General features: G+C 42.2%; 1 protein-coding gene across 5 annotated transcripts in view; it reads right to left on the bottom strand.

The window, feature by feature from the left end:
* The window catches only part of Elmo1 (engulfment and cell motility 1), a 521,602-nt gene that overhangs the window by 18,216 nt on the left and 483,326 nt on the right, over positions 1-20,060 (bottom strand). For all 5 annotated transcript variants that reach the window (XM_060372629.1, XM_060372632.1, XM_060372630.1 and 2 more), the window contains 2 exons: positions 16,105-16,217; positions 6,308-6,415 (listed from right to left, as the gene is read on the bottom strand). In XM_060372629.1, the coding sequence (XP_060228612.1) occupies positions 6,308-6,415; positions 16,105-16,217 (221 nt within the window). The remainder of the gene's footprint in view (positions 1-6,307; positions 6,416-16,104; positions 16,218-20,060) is intronic.

The following is a 20,060-nucleotide window of genomic DNA, read 5'->3' as shown; positions in this document are numbered from 1 at the left end:
TTGATTAGGAATCCTGAGCCTACTGACAAAACCTCTAGTCAGTCCTTAAAACACTGACCTCGGGTCTCCCAAGTCCAGGTTCATAACCAAGGACTGGCCTTGCTGCCTCTGTGGTGGATCTGTCAGCAGAGCATATCTGAACATTTGGGGAAGGTGGTTACATTTGCAATGGAGACACTGAAGGGAGATTTTTAAATCTCATTAGCAAAGCAATTCAAGAGACCTCCTAAAGCTTCGCCCAGAGTTTGAATCACAGGTACATTGTAGAAAATCCTTTGTTGTAAGATATGAAATGTTTAATGAACTCCACAGTGTCTCTCCTCTACAAAGGTAAGTTACCCCCTGGCTTTGAAAACATGTAGAATGGGACAAGGAAAATACAATATTGCCAGGATCAGTCCTTAGAATCCTTAATGCCAAGGCTTCACAGGAGAAAAATCTCTTTTGACTGGATATTGTGGCTGTACATATTTTATATTTAAATATCCATTGTCCCTATCAGGGAGATAAGCTGCTTTGTCGCTTGTGGGATTATGACTAAAAAGAAAAACACAAAATTTTAAAAGTACCATCATTTTGAAAAGAAAAAGCTTTTTTCTTTTCTTTTTCATTTTCCCCCATAGCTTTTCTCTAGATGTCCAGGAAGATTAGACATGGGGAGAAGGAAAAACAAGACCCTCTCTAGTCCAGGGGCAAAAACACAGGGGTCACACTCACACACTGGGGAGCACTTGAAGAGTGCAAAGCCAAGCTAGCCTTTTGATTTGGTCTTTTTACATGGGAGAAAGACAAAGCAGCAGGGCACAGAGCTGGGAGAAGCAGGTGGTCAGCAGACTGGGGCAAATCTTCATTTCTCACAGTTGCTCAGGTAAGAAGGGCTGGGATGCTCTAACTCAGCACCACCATCTTGCAAATGGGAAGCCCGAGCCTCAAGGAGAAGAGTCCCTTATACAGTGTCACAGAGATGGCCAGAGACAGATCTGGTCCTAGTGCTCCATGCTTCCTTACCAGGCTCCTGTTCCTTTGTGTCTGGAAGGTGTTAGTCCCTGCATAATAAGAACATCTGAAAATGTGGGCTTCACTCCAGACACATTCAGGAAACTCCTTGCTAGTATCTTGGAAGAAACTTTAATTATGATTTAAATGAAAAATATTACTAAAACAAAAACAAAACAAAACAAAACAAAACAAAACAAAAACAGTGCCACTATGATGAAAATACTTTTAGCTTTTTCCTCCATCGAGGTGGAGAGGGAGCAGTTCAAGGCAAAACATCCGAGGAAGTGACTCTATGCCTTGAGTGCATGCTCTTTGCAGACACTGCGTGTGCAGAGATCCTCAGCAGCAGCTTCTGTGGCAGGACGAGGGGTGGAAGCTGCCTTCTGTAAAGTTTTGAGCTGTTGCTCCTTGTCAGGAGAGAGCCTGTTCTCCCTAACCTAGCAGATCACCCTCACGGCACTGAATGATGGACCCTCCTGGACCTTTGGAACTAGGGCTTTGGGGGCTGATCAGCCTCTTGTTTTGCCACTTTGGGCTTGTCCCAGATAATTTTCAGTCCAGGCTGAAAACAGTGAATTAATATTGGCCGCGGAGCTGTTCGGCTGCCTGTGAGCACCTTTATCTTACTGTTTATGAACCCATAACTGTCAACTAGTTATACTTAATGCTTCTGTACCTCACTTCTCTTTAAAATATGGATGAAATGCATGGTAGATAACTTATGTAAGCCCCGAGAGCAGTGCCCGGCTTACCTTCTCCACTTAGCAAATGCCATCTGCCATTATTCCAATTATTAATAATCTGCATTAATTTCCTCAGTAGATGGATGGACCCTCATTCTTTACTGTGCTTTTATGACCCAAACCCCGCACTCTGTCTGACCATCAGATGCTCTCTTCATCCTCTATACCTTCATCCTCTATTTGAGGAGGGCATCAGCCTGTGTTTTCCTCCCTGTCCCTCTGATGTGGGGATAATGAAAATTGGACTAGATTATTTCAAATGGAGGCCTTGAGGGGCACCAGGCATGCCTAAAGAGCAAACGAGTCTCATGTTTGATACAGGTGATGGAGATGGCTGCCTGTAAGCTCTGGGAGGGAAGCAGAATGAGAGGAGATGCAAGGAAATGCAGATTTTTTTGAAGGCCCCATTTCCTGGCAGTGAGAAAGAACAAAACAAAAGCTCACAACTTTACAGAAGAAGAGTGCCTCAATCCTCACTAGTAGCAGCTATAGTAAAAGGTCCAGTTAAATACAAAGTGAATGAACTGTAATTAATAAAAATAAAAATAATTAAATAAAAAACCCATGTGATTCATCAACACATTACTATTCAGCCCTGCTTATCTCAAGGGGTGAAAGACAATTCCTCCTGGCCTCAAGAGATACAAAAATAAAATAAAATAAAATTAAATTAAATTAAATATGGCAAGGCAATGACTCTTACCATTATTTAGGGGTAACTCCTTTTTATTTTATTGAAAAACAAGATTTTTTTATAAGCTGTATCTTCATTATAGTTCTCTCTCCCTCTGCTCCTTCGAGTTCTTCCCTACCTCCCCTCCCATCTGGATCCATCCCCTTTCCGTCTCTCATTAGATAGCAAACAGGTGCCTAAAGAATAAAAATGAAATGAAATGAACAAAAATAAGCATAATGGAGTAGGACAAAACAAACAGAAACAAAAGAGCCCAAGAGAAGGCACAAGAAACACAGAGACCCACTCGTTTATGCACTCAGGAATCTTAAACATACACACACACACACAAAACCAGAAACCATAATAGATACGCAGAGGACCTAACACAGAGCGGGGAGAGTGGGGAAAGAAGACAACATTTAAAAAGACAAGAAAAGGAAAAGTCCTAACGACATTATCAGACAAGGAACCTTTGAAGATGCCACTGAGTTTGTTCTCTGTTGTCCATCTACTGCTGGCCATGCTGCCTACACTTAAGAGTAGTTTGTTTTCTTGCTGAGACTCTCTCGGAGAAAACTGAAATTTCATTCATCTCTAACTGGTTGTCAGGTAGAGATTGCTTCTGGGTTGGAGGTGGGAACACGTGTCCACTTCTCCTTTCAGCTCTATCTAGGTCCCATCTGGTGCAGACCAACGAAGCCCTGGGCGAGCCCAGTCTCTGTGAGGGTGGACGTACTTCAGTCCTGTTGTGATTGGAGGGCCTTGTTTCTTTGGTGTCATCCATCCCTGCTGGTTCTCAGACTCTTTTCACTTCCTCTTCCACAGAGCTCCCTGAGCCCTGAGGAGAGGGATATGATGGAGACATCTCTTTCAGGGTTGAGTGTTTCAAGGTCTCTCTCATTTTTTCTAGTGGAATACATTTTCTGCTTCTAAGGCCCCAGGCAGAGTACAGAATTGGCACAGAAGACAAACTAGGTGTGCGCTTGACACTGCAAATTTAGTTTCCTAGAACAGGGCAGAGTCGGGCAGGGCGTACTTAGAGACCCAATTTCATTTCACATCATTATATGAATATACTCCCTTCTCTGAGCCCCAAACAGAGAAATACAGTCTCACCAACACACTTTCCTACAGACTACACACTCTTAAAATTATACCTATCTTTCCAGGGATAAAGTGTGAGAGGTCTTTGGAATTCTGCATCACTGGACTTTAAGGGCTGCAGGGGAGAAGGGGAGTAGACAAGATTCTCGGAAGCATCTTCAGGAGGAAGAAAGCTACCTTCTCCCAGAACCAGTGTCAGCCTGTGGCCACTACCTAAACCTGTGTAGAGAGTGGAGACTCACAGGTCTGCCTGTGTTCTTCCGTGACCACGCAGGCCACCTGTTCTTTCATGCCTAGCTCTCTCTGGGGCTTTGGAGGTGAGGAGCACTGCTCTGTCTAAAAGCCCAGCAACCATCCTTTAGCAGGTTTGGATGCTAGGCAGCCTCTACCACACTTCTCTAGTTGTAGGGCTGCTCATTTCTTAAGCGACTGCAGCCAAAACTGACCAGTTGCCAGTTCCATCCCAATGTTCAAATCGAGAATAGGATTACATGTCTGTAGGCATGAGGATAAATCATATGCTCAGGAAGTGGAGGGCAGATTCTCAGGGTGGGTCAGGAGGGTGCTGACTCCTCCGCCCAGTTTATGCTCTCCATCTCTTGGCCAGGTGAATAAGATCCTGGGAGATAATATCTCAGACAGTAGCAGTTATGCTTTTCCAGATCACCGGCTTCGGATGCTCCCTAGCTCATGAGAGGTTTTGTTTTTGTTTTTGTTTTTAAACCAATTAACAGAAAGTAGAGAAAAAAGAGGGCACGGGAGTGTGGTCTTCATACAGCTAATTCAATGAGCAGAAAGGCCTCTCCTTATATTCTAAGTTTAAGTGTTTCTTACCGTGTGGGCATTTGTGGTGTGTGTGTGTGTGTGTGTGTGTGTGTGTGTGAGGGGGGGGGAGAGAGATGAAGAACATTTTCCTTTATGAAAAAACATTGATACTAAATATTAGTTAAGTTTTATTTTTAATCTTTCTTCCAAAAATTACAAGTTGACAACACACATACACACAAGCACACATTGCTTTTTTCAAGACAGGGTTTCTCTATGTAGCCTTGGCAGTCCTTGGCTGTCCTGGACTTGCTTGGCTTTGTAGAGCAGGGCGACCTTGACCTCTTAGGGATAGCCTGCCTTTGTGCCCTGTGCTGGGATTAAAGGCGTGAGCCGCCACACCTTGTATTTTCAATTCATGTTTAAAAGGAGCTTTTTTCTTTGTGTGTGTGTGTGTGTGAAAGTCACGTATGTGGAATTATTGTGGGATGTTCAGCGATATCCACACTAACGTTTCTAAAACTTGAGAGGGCACCAGACTCTCCTGGACGCTCCAGTTTCTTCCCCCAGTGTTTCTGATGTGTGAGGTCTGAGTGTGGCCATCTGAGCTCCAGCTTCTTTCTTTTTCTCTTTCTTTTCTTCCTTCCTTCTCTCTCTTTTCAGGGTTTCTCTGTGTAGCCCTGGCTGTCCTGGAACTCTGTACAACAGGCTGGCCTTGAACTCAGAGAGCTTCCCACCTCTGCCTCCCTGGTGCTGGGGCTAAAGGTGTGCATCACCACCACCCAGGTCTTGAGTTTTAATTTCTAAGGTCTGATGGTCTGGTTCACAGCTAGAGAAGCACAGGCTTGATATCAGATGACAGGGTGGTTTAGCTTTGTCAGTCATGAGCACAGTAGCACTTTACTTTTTCCTGCTAGCAGTTCCCATATAGACAGGAATGAACTAAATGATACTACAAGACCAGACCGTCCCATTTTTAACCTGAAAGAAGGGAAAATGTTCTAGGCTGTCTGCCGGAGATGTCAGTTCAGAGTCTGAAAACTGTCAGGTCAGGAATTTTCCCACTCATGGTTTATTTTTGCTTCCTGTGGTCCCAAACTGCACAGCAAGCAGTCCACATTTGACTTTCCTGGGCCCTGGGGTGACAAGAGGGCAGATGTGAGACAGCAGGAGGTAGGAGGTCAAAGACCCTGCCTGGGACATGGTTATCTAAACACAGCAGGATCAATGTTACCTTTAGAGGTTATTTAAACATGTCCTGACAACTGGCTCCTGGTTGATTTCTCTGACTAGTGTCCTCCAAGGATGTATTACTTCTGTCTCATTTCCCTTCTAAATTAATTCACCTGGCATTTTCCAATCTTCTTCTAATAATGTTTAGTCTCCACACTTAGCACTGAGCCTTGGCACTTGGTACCTGGTCTGGTATGGGGGTTAAAGGGATCTCACATGTTAACTATCACTTCAAAATCACATGTTAGAACAAAGGCCGTGGAAAGGGCAAATAAATATAGATAATACATATCCTGGAGAACTACTGAGTTCCTGCATAGTCATTTATTGTCAGTTCCTGAGTATTTGAGTTTGTGAAAGTAGTATCTGAATCTTTTACTAACTCTATGTTCTAATTCCAGAACACATTAAAACATATGTGGCAGAGGTTGTTGCATATAAGTTATAAGAAATTATTTAGGTTATTAAAATATAATTGATAAAACCAGGTTTATATATGGTTATGGTGCTTTAAAATGCTCTAGATAGACACTCTCCAAAGTAGACATTTGAACTCCTACTTTCATCCTCCAGGCAAGGTGTATAAGCACCAGTATGACCTTCTCCCTGTGCATCCCCGAACCTTAAATCTTTCTAGGCTGTGCACTTGATGGAAATGCACAAGCTGAAATTACAGGATGAGTCAAGGGATTCATGTAAGCTAATAATTTTATGTATGGTATATTATGAATAAAAATAACTAACCAACCAAAACCCAGGTGCCCTACACCAGGAAGGAACCACTTACATTTGTCCTGCAGGGAATCGTGGGGCACTTCCCCTTGGGGACTCTCTTCCAAGTCGCCATAATGTAAGACCTTGTGATTTGGTGAAAGCCGACAATACCAAAACTTGTCTGAGGAGAAAAAGACATGTTTAAAAGGTTAATGATTCTGCTTTTTCAAAAACATTGCCATGTTGCTTCTTCACAGGGCTACCTGGAAGAAAAAAAGCTATTTATTTGATTTATACAGTGGTTCTCAACCTTTCTAATGCTGCAACCCCTTACTATAGTTCCTCATGTTGTGGAGACCATCAAGCATAAAATTACTTTCATTGCTACTTCATAACTGTAACTTTGATGGTTATAAATTGTAATGTAAATATTTTTGGAGATAGTGGTTTGCTAAAGGGGTTGTGAAGCACAAGTTGAAAACACTGCTTCACACCTTAAAAAATAATGGATTTTTGTGTCCTGATGGTGAACCCCGCTCCTCACCCCCGCCTCTGATTTTGGTATTTCAGTATCACACACCCTGCTCTGCAAACATCGGTGACCACTGGGGATGTCACCAAACTCTTCTATCTCAATGGAAAAATATTTTCCAAGAGGGTAGTTTCCATGGGCATTCCACAGTGCCTGTAATCACCAAAGGGGCTAGTCTGTAGCTACAAAAGCTTGGCACAGTGGGGAGAGAAGTGAAGGAAGAAAAACTTCTGGGGGCTTTTCTGTGCCTCCACTCTGATTTCCAGCCTGTGGAAGATGCTGTATGCAAGGTCATGCTTTACACACATCTGTTCCCTGATGCTAACAGACTGCATCCATGATCTGTGAATAAACTATCAGGACACTGGTGATACACACGGGGATGGGATCCATGAGAAATCATCTGAGTAATTCAGGATTTGGAGAAAGAACAAAAATATTCGCACGCAGCTTCCTCCCTAAGCCCTTCAGCGTAGTGCCTGAATGGAAATGCCTAAGGCTTCAGGGTTATTCCCATAACTGTATCACTTCATCTCCATCTCCCAAATGTGATGAGAAAAAACGAGCAAGACTGAGGCTCAGAGATGGGGGCAAATCACACGTTTGTAGACGTATAGGTTTACAGACTTGGAAGCTGAATAGTGAGTGCAATTTGTACAGCTACGAAGGCTCCATTTGATGGTGGTTCCTCCAAAAAGGTTTCTTTGGTCACCATTATGATCTGAGCTTCTCCAGAAATTATTTGCACCATTATCAGCATGGGCTGACCATGTGTGTGTGTGTTTGTATTGGTAATATGTATATGCATTTATATGTGTGTATACATATGTGTATGTGTGTGTATGTGTGTATGCCACCTTAATGTTCCCTGTTGTAAAACCCAAGGTAAGTAACCTGAGGTAATGTTCCCCAGTGCAGCCAAGGTAAACAGATTTCCCTAGTTGTTGTACCATGTACTCATCAGACAAGAGACTCCACGGTCCTCATTAGCCTGGACAGAGTAAAAAGTCAGCCACTATCTTCATAATGGCTATGGTCACAAAGCCTTGGTACAGTGCCGGATACTGAATGTTTACATAGCTGGTGCTGGCTAAATCAGAAAAAGAAGATTTAAGGAGATTTGGTTCAAGCATATCAGGCACACAGCATCTGTGCCCTCCAGCCTCTTGGTACTTTCATGTGCCTGGTTCACCTTATGGCCTTGGTCAAATCACCTCATTACTGTACCTGCAATCCCAAACTGTTCTGAAACTACTCTGACCAAAGTGCTGTCCATTACATCTTAAGAAAATAAGTTTTATAGTCTAAAATTGTTGTCATTGAAAAAAATCATCTTAACTGTAATTCATTTAATTGACAGAAAGCTTTAGGAATGGAAGTAAAATGGAAGGAAGTAACGAACAACGAAAATGTTCAACTTGACTCACAAAAGAAAATTGTCTTTATGATTCTTGTCTTCCTAGTGTGTAAGAGAAATAGGAATGCTTGAGAATTCCTGGTTATATTTAGACATTAAAACCATATACTTAAAGGACTCTGAACCCTGGTGAAAAACAAAACACTGAGAAGGAGGAAGAACATGCAAAGTCATTTGGGCCTGCAAACTTCTCAAAAGTCATTTTATATACACAGCAATCCTGGGGGGTTATGGAATGGACTCTAAAGAGAGTTAAGCAAGTTATTTCCTCACTAATTCACAGCCATTCTAGCTAGCTAATGTAAAATTGCTGGTTTTCCAAGAAAAAAAAATGCATTTGGGGTAACTGAGCTGGAATTTACAGTAGGGACTGTGAAGTCTGGATGACATCAAGTGTTCTGAGCATCACAGAACTATTAGAGGCTTGAAGTAACAGGACACAAGAACCACATGGCCTATGTCCTAGCCTACATGGCCTATGGTGACCATGATTTCCAATAAGATATGCTACCTCTGAGAGAGTTTGGGGGCTAAGTAAGTGACCGCTAATGGGAAGGAGGCCATTGAGGTGTGAGACTGGGACACCCAGTTCTTCTGCTGATTGAGCTCTGCTTGTTCTTTAGAGGAATACCTTCTCTGCAAGCTGGGGCTAGCCCATGACTCAGTGGTACTATGTGAAGCCAATAAGTCTATATGGTGCGGTGATCACTTATACTAAGTATGGTCTAATAGAAAGAATTAATAAATTGAACTAGTTTAATACAATATGAAATGATTTGCACAATGTACATTCATTATTAAAGTATATTAGTTTTTCTGCTGCTTCTTATATTTTCAGGATAAACTTATTCATCTAAAAGTACTTGCCATGAGTTTGCAATGTACCCAGTACTCTGCAGAAATAACAAGAAGTCATTAAATGACTGGCAGACATGAAAGACTAACAGTCAAGGAAGAGATGTTCCCTCAATTCATGGGGGCAGCAGAGAGAAATACCACATTAATGCTCGTGTCCAGGCCTGGGCAATAGGACAAATACAATCTAGGATAGGAATAGGAAATTTCTCTTGTTTACAGAACACATTCTTAATTCATAAACCACTCCAGAACAGTGGCTACTCATCACTTGTTAGAAATCACTACCTACTTTGCAAAGTTGGATGGAAGCTTATTTCACACTTAACACTAGAGGCGACCTGGAACTCTGGCCTGACTATCTGCTTTTTAACTAAAGAGAACTTCTTCCCTGAAGAGGATTAAATTACCTTGAGGTACAGGACATCATCCTTCCCTGGTTTTCTTCCCACCGATAGCCAGTTCTTCTCTTATACTACACAAGTTCCTCTTACTCTTTCCACTAATACAATGGTCCAGAGCAAAAAGGTCTGTGCATGCCTGATGGAAGCAATGTGTTTTTCTCTTTCTCACCAAGCAAGAAGTTTTGGATGGATTACAAAACAATTGAGGAGGAGCTGAAGAGGATAAAAACTTGTCCTGGTTTGTGATCAAATGGGAGGATACTAAGACAGCATCTTCTTTGAGATGGAAGCTGAAGCCCTTAGGGTGAGAGGCACCATGACTTTGTATAATTCTGTCTCAAAGGCAGGGCTTCTGTAGAAGCGACTGAAGCTGCCCACGCCCACCAGCACAGCAGAGGCACAGTGGTGCAGACATCTGTGTCAGCCAACAGCAGCAGCTTGATTTGTAGTTTTCTTTTGTGAGGAAAAAAAATGTGCATTTTCCTTTTAAGACTCAGCATGATGCTATGAGTTTCTCAATCCCTTTGGGCAATAGAAGAGTGGATCTCATCATTAAAAGCAATTAGTAAGAAGCAATGAGAACATTATCAAAGATTGTTTACTAGCATCTATGGAGGATGTGAGAGCTAATGTGGCGGCCTTGTAGTCAATTACAAACTAGAATATATTAACAGTTGTCTTTCTATTTCCAAACTAAAAAATATGGAGACAATTCTGTACTTCAGTCTATTTCTTTGTTCTTATCCCTTCTGTCTTTCAGTCTCTCCCTCCCCTCTCCTTCCTTTGTCATTACCCCTCCTTCACTTGCTCCCTCTGTTCTCCCTACCCACATTAAAGGGTCAGAGGGACGAGCTGGTTTTACAGCCCATATTTTCACTTCTTTTCTGTGCTGTAATAACTCTAACCAAAAGCAACCTGGGCTTACATTTCCAAGTCACAATCCGTCACTGAGGAAAGTCAACGGCAGGGCAGAACTCATAGATCTGCCTCTTGACTTGCTCTCTGGCTTGCTCATAGGCTCATCTTTAAGCTACCTTTCTTATATAGCCTGAGAGTACCTACCCGCTTAGGAATGGTGCTGTTCACAGTGGGCTGAGCTCTCCTGCATCAATCAATAATCAGGAGAGTCCCCCCCACACACACACACATGTAACAGGCATGTCCACAGGCCAGTTTGCTCTAGGTGATTCTCTAAGTGAGGCTTCATTCTCAAAGGTTTCTAGGCTATGTCAAGTTGACAGCCCATCGATCTGGGGAAAAGGTCCAATTAAAGTTATGTCTGATGTCACACAGATTATTATAAGCTAAACTTCACTGAAGAGTGAACTTTTACAACACTGCCCAATAGAACTTTCTGCAATAATAAAAATGATCTGTATCTGCTTTATCTAATAAGAAAACAAATTTACATTTTTTCCTCCATTTTACCACAGGGAAGCATGCCTCATGGTCTTTAGAAGAGACCAGAACATCAAATAATAGTTACTACTGGTGGGACACGTTGGCTATTCCATGAAGCTGAAGAATTGACTCTGTTCAACTCTGCTTTGGAAGCAGGGGACTTCCTGGAAATAGGTGCAGAGCCACATTTGGTAACAGGCCCTGGGAATCCCTTGTCACAGAGGTAGAGAAGCATTTCCTACCCTATTTTGTTAGAGCACTTCCATTAGGATGTTCAGTTTTGCTAGGATGCCTCAAACTATACCAAATCATTGTATTCAGAAAGTTCACATCTTGTCTAAGACTCAACTCACCCTTTCCAAGTCTAAGGACAGGTTTGGACAGTACCTTGAACAGGAAATGTCACTTTCCCAAGGATTAGATCCACAAGTTTCTCTGCTTGTTCAGTGCGTGTGTGTGTTTGGTGAGAGGGGAGTTGGATGGTAGCTGTGGGTGGCAGCGAAGGCTACTCTGCTTTCCAAACACTTCTCAGTTTACCAAATGTTTTCAAAACCAGACACTTGTGCTTTGATTCTGAATTCTGCATCCTTGGGGGCAGTGTGTCCTTTCCTAGCTCGTGATTTCAGCACCCCCACACATGCAGGAAGATGACTAGTCCTAATGGGTACTGGGGTGATCACACAGGCCTTGGTTATACACCTGGTTCTGATACTCAGTTATAGGCCTTAGCACAATTAGAGCCTGAAAGGTCTTCGTTCTTCACCTGCACAGTAATAGGCTTAGCTGCATAAGGAAAACTTGTGAAGCATCTATTCTGCATTCTCCACAGGGCTGGCTAGAGGCGTTCATTCATTCCAGTCAGGGAACGTGTCCCTTTTCACCCCACTGTTTATCCTTCCGCAGTTTTGAAATGGTGATTGCCTGTTATTTTTGAACTACCGAATGCCTTTTCCAAAATCCAACTGTGTTTCCTTCCTTTGGAAATACACACTTATTTGTACCTGCCTTTTTTGTTAAAACAGGCTGATTAGGTTTCATGAAATACCAAAAGAGAAATGTAATTAAAACAGGGAAAAGCAGCAGCTTGCTGCCCAGAAGGGCTGATAGAGATGCTGCGCCTGAATGATCTGTTTGGCTCTAGATCTTTGACTGAGTGACAAGAGTTCAGTGATATACACAGGCCTTGCTGGCTGACATGGTAAGACAAGTTTAATCCAGCACAGAATTCTGAGATAACTCGGTCATGTTGGTGCTAAAGACGGGAAGCTACCGAGTGTCGTTAGTGAGAAGCAAGCTTTATAGTATAATTTCTTGAAATGCTTCTCTGGGTGTCTAGCCTAAGGGTTATCAGGATCATTCAATGCACGTGATTCTGAGAAAACTGAATTTCCAAAATGTAGAAAGTAGAGGAAAGCATTGGAGATCGCTGCCTTATGAAGCAATAATGGCTGTACCAGAAACAACCTCTAGGAAGTCTCCCCTCTCCCCTCCAGGAGTACATGGGACAGAGAAGTATGGGCAAAACTTACAATGTGTAGTCCTTAAAGGGTGGTGGTGGGGGAAGCAGACATGAGACATCCAGAAGCAGCCTGCTGCCTGTGTTTAAAAATTATATGCCAAAAAACTACAACCCAGAGATAACCCCCACTTCCCTAACTAGAGGGCCCACAAGAAGCCTAAGATGCCCATGAAGCTTATCTTCTTGGGGTCTGTGCACTATGTCTATCCTGTACTCTATGACTAAAACCCACTTAGAACTATCTTGCCTGTTTTCTGATCACTTCTTTCTGAGGGGATTTCCCCTACCAGGCCACAGGGGAGGAAGATGAACTCAGTCCTCATGTGAATAGATGACCTGAGGTGTCTGGGAAAGGGGCTCCCCTGTTCTGAGGAGTAGGGGAGAGTGGATGCAGGAGGGAGAGGCCTGTGACCGAGATGTAAATTGAATTAATTAATTAATAATAAAAACTATGACCCAAAATAATCATAAGAATCCTTTCGAATATTTGATAACCATCATATTCAGAGCTATAGGGATTTTACTTAACGCTTACAACTACCTACTTGGTGTAAGAAGTAACAGCATCCTTTCGTGACAGAAGAGGAAAAAGTCCAGGTTGATGAATATAGATAGCTAACAGCTACCTAACCTGGAATGGGAAGGCTGGGGCTTGCTTAGCCTCATTAATATGTATCACATGATTTTCTGCCTCGCAGGTCTACTGTGACCAGTCATTCTAGAATCTCAGACTTGTCTTGTTTGCATCAGACTGTCCAAGTATCAGAGTTACAGGTGAGATAGAATGCTAGGCAAATGCCAACTGCAGAGCATTCTGAAAAAACATAGCAAAGGAAAAGATGCTTTGCAAAATTCTCCACTTCCAGTTCTGTGGGACAGGAGACTTCCACAATTTCTCCTGTCAACTTAATTCCTGAACCTTATCACCTGTGTCCTCCTTACTGTTAGACAAGTTGGAAGGGACGTGGCCATGGCTTCTACACAGGGAATACCAGATCTAATCTGTGGCAAGTCTCATGAACTTGAAAGAGGGGTGATCAATTTTACACCCCAGCCTACTAGGCTGTGCAAAGTCTAAATGGAATCTTTTGATGAAGGGATGGGAAACCACATGGAGTGCAGGCTCCTAACCAGACTTAACCTTACAAGCCTTTGCAGAAGGCCACTCTTGAATGGAATGCAAAATGGCTCCTCTGTCCAGGTGTTTGCTAACTCAACAGCTAAATATTAATGCTTCTGTTCATCAGGAAGTTCATTAGCAATGAGGGATAAATATTTTTTAAACAAAAACCTGTAATTGTCTTATTTAGAAAAGAAGATTCTGGTAGAGTCAATCCATTCAGCCTAGAAAGGAATATCAAGTACTGTAGTGACCTGGAAAGGTCTGTGTAAGCCAAGTTCTAGGAGTCAGCTGGCATCAGCGAAAGCTTGCAGGTTCTCAAATGCTTTCTCCATTCTAAATATTCTAAATATTCCAGTGTTTCTTGCTCAATGTCAAGCACAAAAAGAAAATGTTTTAAGTTATGCTAATGGGCCCACATATCCTGGATATTGATCTCTCGGAGATGAGAGGGAGGTGAAGGCAAACAGCTAGCTATCTAGCTAACAGCTTTCAGATCCTGCTAGACTCCCATGTTGTAGGGTTTTTAGATACCCAATGTCTTGCCTGAAAACATGAAGGGGGCTAACTCCAGAGCTTAGAAGGCCATGACCAAGTCTTCTCATTCTCAGAACTGATATTGTTGTTATTATTATTAACAACAGCACAATCTTCCACAAGAACAGTGACCGTTTTGGCTTGACTCCTAGGACCTACACTCCCAACTGCCTTTATTTCTTGCAAAAATCTTAGAAAACAGGTATTGATACTGATTGAAAACTGCTCAAGTCCATATAGTTGGACAAGGGCAGCCAGCCCTTAGCACTATATATTATGTCTCCTGGAGTGCCATGCACTTGGACACGAAGAGCAGCAAAAGAAATGCAAAGAGAAAAAAAAAGGCACAAACTCATTTTTCAAGGGCTGAATTTAGAAGATGAGTTCTCTCTTCCTTTACTTTTATTATGGAAACCTTTCTGAGGTCTAACTCAGTACAAACCCCGCTTCCCAGGCCTGGTGTAAAGCTCTTTGTCAGGGCTTAATTCCTCTCCAAGTAATCCACACTTACTCTGGGAAGTTCTGCCTTCTGAAGTCCTTCAGTGTGATTTTCAATGGTAGCATCGGCATATTTCAATTACTGAACACTCAGCACAGAGCAGTTAAAGTAAATGACCAGGGAGATGGACACAAACACTAACTGATTACAGTCATTAGTGGGTGAGTTCTGCATCTGAGCAAGGCATCCATCAGGTTTCAGTACTACCTGCCAGCATTTCTCCCCACTCATAACTAATATTTGTTCTCAGCACAGTGGTTAATGCCTTTGCTTATGCCTAGCTCTTTCTCAATTTCTTCACCTCCTCCCAAACCTTATTTCTCAGTTATGTTTCTCAGCTGTTTTCTTCCAGGACATTACAATATGAATACTTTGTGCAATCAGAGCATGTCAAGAGAGCAAGAAAACAACCAAAGCAGAGAAACAGCTTGGATTGCTGCCTACCTCCTATGCCTGGTCTACTGGCACCTTTCTGATTTGACATTTTGAGGTCAGAAATCAGAAACAATTCAGAAATCTGTCTTGAAAATTTTTAAAAGTAGATTAAACCTCATCTTAAACACTTGGCTTATACCCCCAGTAAAATAACTCTGACTTGAAACTGTGTCAATGTGGGAAATTTGAGGATATGAACCACCTATGCTTCAAGTACCAAGATCCAACTAGAGAGTGGGTGCTAGTTTTCCTTATGGTGCAAGAGGGCCATGAAAAGGAAGGATATGGGATCATGAAGATGGCTCAGTAGGTAAACAGTGCTTGCTGTTCAAGCCCAATGATATGAGTTTAATTCCTTGAACTTACAGTGGGAGGGAAGACAAGTCAGTGACATCTTTTTGTGTACCATGGCATGTGTATACCTTCACCTGCACACAAATCATATCGACACAAATTCAATAAGGATAAATAAAATAGACATTCTGAAAGCAAAAACTAGAAGGAAGGGCGTGTAGCTTTCGAAGACAAACTCTTGCTCTTCCATAACTTTACATGTTATTCAACACTAAGGACCACTGTTTCGTTGTGTGCCAATGTGTATGATTACAATAAGTACTTCACAGGGCTATTCTGAAGATGGACTTCATTAATCCAGTTATGTATTATTCAAGAATAGGGAAATGTTCTAAGAAATGCGTTTCTAGGTGATTCCATCAAGTGACTGTCATAAAGTACATTTTAATACAAACTAAGGTGGTACAATGGTTCTAGTGGTTATCACTGCATGTGTGGTCCTCTGTTGACTGATACATGATCCATGGCTGTGTAAGTAACTCATTGAGAGAACAGCCATGTATATGGCTGACTCGTAGCAAGGATTAGCAATTATTGGCCCCACCACTAGTAGCCTTGTGTCACTAAATGGCAGTTAAAAAACAAAACAAAACAAAACAAAACAGCTCTTTAGCAGCTCCTTGTACCTATTGGTCATTTTAGATTTTGGTTCTACCTACACATAAAACCAAGCTGAACCTAGACTGCCATTCATGTCTTAAGCACAAGGCTGTCCTTGAATGATACTATGCCCTTGTTAGTACCCAGAAGAAAGCTACTGCTGTCCTTGCCTATGTATGGAGTTCCCTTAACAATACCTTGTCTCCGACGGGCGTTGAGTTTCCTAAAGCAGGTCCCTTCCACAAGGCGGTTCAGGCGTTGCTGTTTGATCAGCTCTAAGATTTCTGGCTGGATCTTCTCCTTTAGTTCCCTATTGGAGGATAAACACATCATATTCTGCAGTGCACCTTAAGAGACAGCCCATAGTTGGTAGCACTGTGGGCTGATGGGCTGGGAGCAAGAGCTGCCTCTTTTCACGAACACCCTAGGACCTCCCCAGCTAGTGCTTTAGGAAATCATTTATAGATTTTCTAAGTGGTGTTTGGAAAATCCAAGCCAGGGCTCCTTGCTGAAATAACACTGCTGGGTCTCTGACATTTGCAGATTATCCACAGAAGTACCAGCCACTTTGTGATTTTTTTTTTCCAGAACAAAACCTTCCAAGAAATTCCTTATTTTACAAAGTCAAAGATACAGCTTAGGCAAAAGTCCAAGAAAGAAGATTCTGACTCTTGGTTTTTTCCCCTGTAGCAAAAAACCAAACCAAACCAAACCAAACCAAACCAAACCAAACCAAACCAAACCAAACCAACTAACCAACAGGAATACTGGGGGACCATGAAATTGTTACTTTCCATAACTAACTGTCTCTTGAACAAGAACCACTTTTTTGCTTTCTATTCCATCTCTCACAAATGAGAACCATAACACTGTCCCAGATTCTAGTCCACAGAGATTGAGATAATGATAGGATAAATTAAAATTATTTGTACCTTGTCTCGGGCTAATAGGATGTAATTTAGTTTTAGGAAAACTATGCAGCAAAGATTCTATGATAGAGTGCAGTGGTTCCCTAAACCTTTAAGGGATTTGTATGTTATGAAGCTTTATTAGCTTCCTGGCATTTGAGGCATTGAGTCAGCAGTATTCTAGTCAAAGCTGTACAGGGAGCTGCAGAGCTCAGCCCTCAGAGACATATTGCAAGTACTGTTTATAACATGGATCTCTGGATCATGTTAGTCAGAAAACTAGGGTCCTGTCTAGGCTATGTCTATGACTAGTGTTTCACACAGCTCATTTGAATCTCAGTTTCCTAAGTGTGAGCAGGGATTAGAATATTTCCCGAGAAAATGTTATGACTCCCAAAGGAAACAGTGTGAGCATAAGTCTTTATAAACACTGGACAGCAATGGAAGCTTTACTGAATTTACCGTAATCATCTTTCTTTTACTCAGTCAAACACTCCAAATGGCCACTCAGTGACATGCACTCAAAGCTCACATATTGATCAGCTTTGATCTTGATTCTGCACTTTCTCTGGCACTGGGCAGGACATCTGTTTTCACCTGCTCCTGATTTGCAGGTGGGGAAGGCACTGTGGTTGGCAAGTATGCACAAGATTAGAAGTTCATTGTATAACTTTTCTCACTGGATTTTACTTCCCCCAGGTTAAAACCAACTTGGAGGGTGAGTATCTAATATCTCCATTCCCATCCTATAGATGCGGAAATCCCTCAGGAAGTATAAATGCAGAACAGAGTACAGAATCCAAACTTTCTTGTGCTAATATGAGCAAAAAAGAAAAGCGAGCAAGGCTGAAGAGATGGCTTGCCATCTGTGAACACTTGTTGCTCTTGCAGAGGACCCAGGTTTGGTTCCTAGCACCCACCTGGTGGCTCACAATTGGCTGTTACTCCAGTTCCTGGGGATCTGGTGCCCTCTTCTGACCACCGTGGGCAGCAGGCATGCAGAGTACACACACATATGCATGCAAAATACTTATATGCATAAAATAACTAAATAAGAATTTTGTTTTAAAAGGAAAGAAGTAATATAGAAGGACTAATATGATAGTTAAACTTAATTTTCAGCTTGATGAGATCACTCGGAACATAGGTTTATGCATATAGTTGTAGGAGATTATCTTGTAATGGAGGTGGGAAGACCTACCTGCTCTAGGTGGTATTATTCCCTGGGCTGAGACCCTAGTTTATATTTATAAAATATAGTGAGCTACACACAAGTATTAATCATTCTCTGCTAAGCTCCCACGGCTGTAACTTGAATGGCATGCTGCATATTAACCTTGAACTATGAGCCGACATAAACCCTTTGTCCCCTTAAATTGCTTTTGTCAGAATATTTTGTCATAGCCACGGGAAAAGTCACTAATACACGTGTGGAAGCTGAAGTGGCCTTGGAATCCTCTGTGCTAGGGAAACACTGAACTCACAATAGAGCATGGAACATTCGCAAGGCCTTCCATCCGCAGGCCTCTGAGGGGCTCAGCTCAGGCTTTCAGATCACTCTTATAAGTGTTTATTACCAGTGCCCAAAGTTTATAAAATAGACTCAGAAAATCACAGCTTTGATGAACCCTGCATGGAATGGAGGAGTTGAATACTGCACGGGCAGCTGTTCATGGCAATAAATCACTGCTTCCGACTTCTAAGTCTGGGCAACTGGGCAAAGAGGGAAAGATATCCTCTTGGGAATGGGAAAAAGAAGTTTGGAACTCATCAATTTTGAGGATAGTTTTGATAGTCTGTAGTTAAGGTATTAAAATGTAGAGATGAGAAACATGAGGAAATTCCAAGAAATTTTAATAATGTCTCATGATGTTTTGGGTAAAATTTGGATATAGTATCATCACACATGTCTTCACCAAATCCAGCCAGTATTCTAAAAAAAGTGAATCTGTATCTCTCCAAGGAATTTATAAAAGAGCCCTTAAAAATAAAATTCTAAAGACTCCAAACATGATTGGGCAAAGAGAAATAAGGAATCCTAAAAAGAAGAAAACAGGAAACAACTTAGGAACCTGCCACAGAGGGCCTCTGAAAGGCTCTGCCCTGCAGACTATCAAAGCAGATGCTGAGACTTTTGGCCAACTGTTGGGCAGAGTGCATGGAATCTTGTGTAAGAAGTAGGAAATAGTAAGATCTGGAGAGGACAGGAGCTCCACAAGGAGAGCAACAGACCAAAATATTTGAACACAGTGGTCTTTCCAGAGACTCATACTCCAACCAAGTACCATGCACGGAGATTACCTAGAACCTCTGCACAGATGTAGCCCATGGCAGTTTAGTGTCCAAGTGGGTTCCATAGTAATGGGAACAGGGACTGCCTCTGAAATGAACTGATTGGCCTGCTCTTTGATCACCTCCCCCTGAGGTGGGGAGCAGCCTTACCAGGCCACAGAAGATGACAATGCAGCCACTCCTGATGAGATCTAATAGACTAGGATCAGAAGGAAGGAGAGGAGGACCTCCCCTATCAGTTGACTTGGGGAGGGGCATGTGTGGAGAAGAGGGAGGGAAGGTAGGATTAGGAGGGGAGGAGGGAGGGGCTTATGGGGGGATACAAAGTGAATAAAGTGTAATTAATAAAAAATGTATTTAAAAAAGAAAAAATTAAAATAAAGCATCAACTAAAAACATCGTTTGACTTCTGTTTCCTTGCAAATGGACTCAGTAGCTATATATTCACATATATTAAGAAAGCTCAGATAACTCTTACAGTGTGTTTCTGAGACTGAGAACCTTTTAGGCCTGCCAGGTAAGAAGACCTGGGTGTAATCCCCTCTGAAATGTTTAGCTTGTATCATTGAGGCTTGGGTGGTGGGCTCACTGGCTGACGTGAAAGTGAAGAAGGAGAAAGAGGAAACCAGGGAAGGTATGTGAGTGTGTATGAAGAACTTCAGCCTAGTACCTTCTCTGGAAAATAATTCTAATCCAGGCTCAGCAAGGCCAGTGCAGTACAGAGAAGACCAACAGGCGTCTCTTGACTGAGCTTAACTCTTAGCTTGGAGTCTGGCTGGCTGGGCTACCATCCCCACTGATCATGTAGGGTTTGGCAAAATTTTTATAAAAAAAAAAAAGTTAGTAAATTTTTTAGGCTTTGTGGAAATAGGAAATAGGCTTTGTGCCCAATAGGAAAATGAATGGATATGGCTGATTACAATAAAATTCATGTGCAGAAACTGGTAGTGGGT

The sequence above is a fragment of the Meriones unguiculatus genome, chromosome 19 (genome assembly GCF_030254825.1).
Source record: "Meriones unguiculatus strain TT.TT164.6M chromosome 19, Bangor_MerUng_6.1, whole genome shotgun sequence".
Classification (NCBI taxonomy): domain Eukaryota; kingdom Metazoa; phylum Chordata; class Mammalia; order Rodentia; family Muridae; genus Meriones; species Meriones unguiculatus.
Note: the sequence above shows the minus strand (reverse complement) of the source record. Positions and strands in the feature narration are given on the sequence as shown.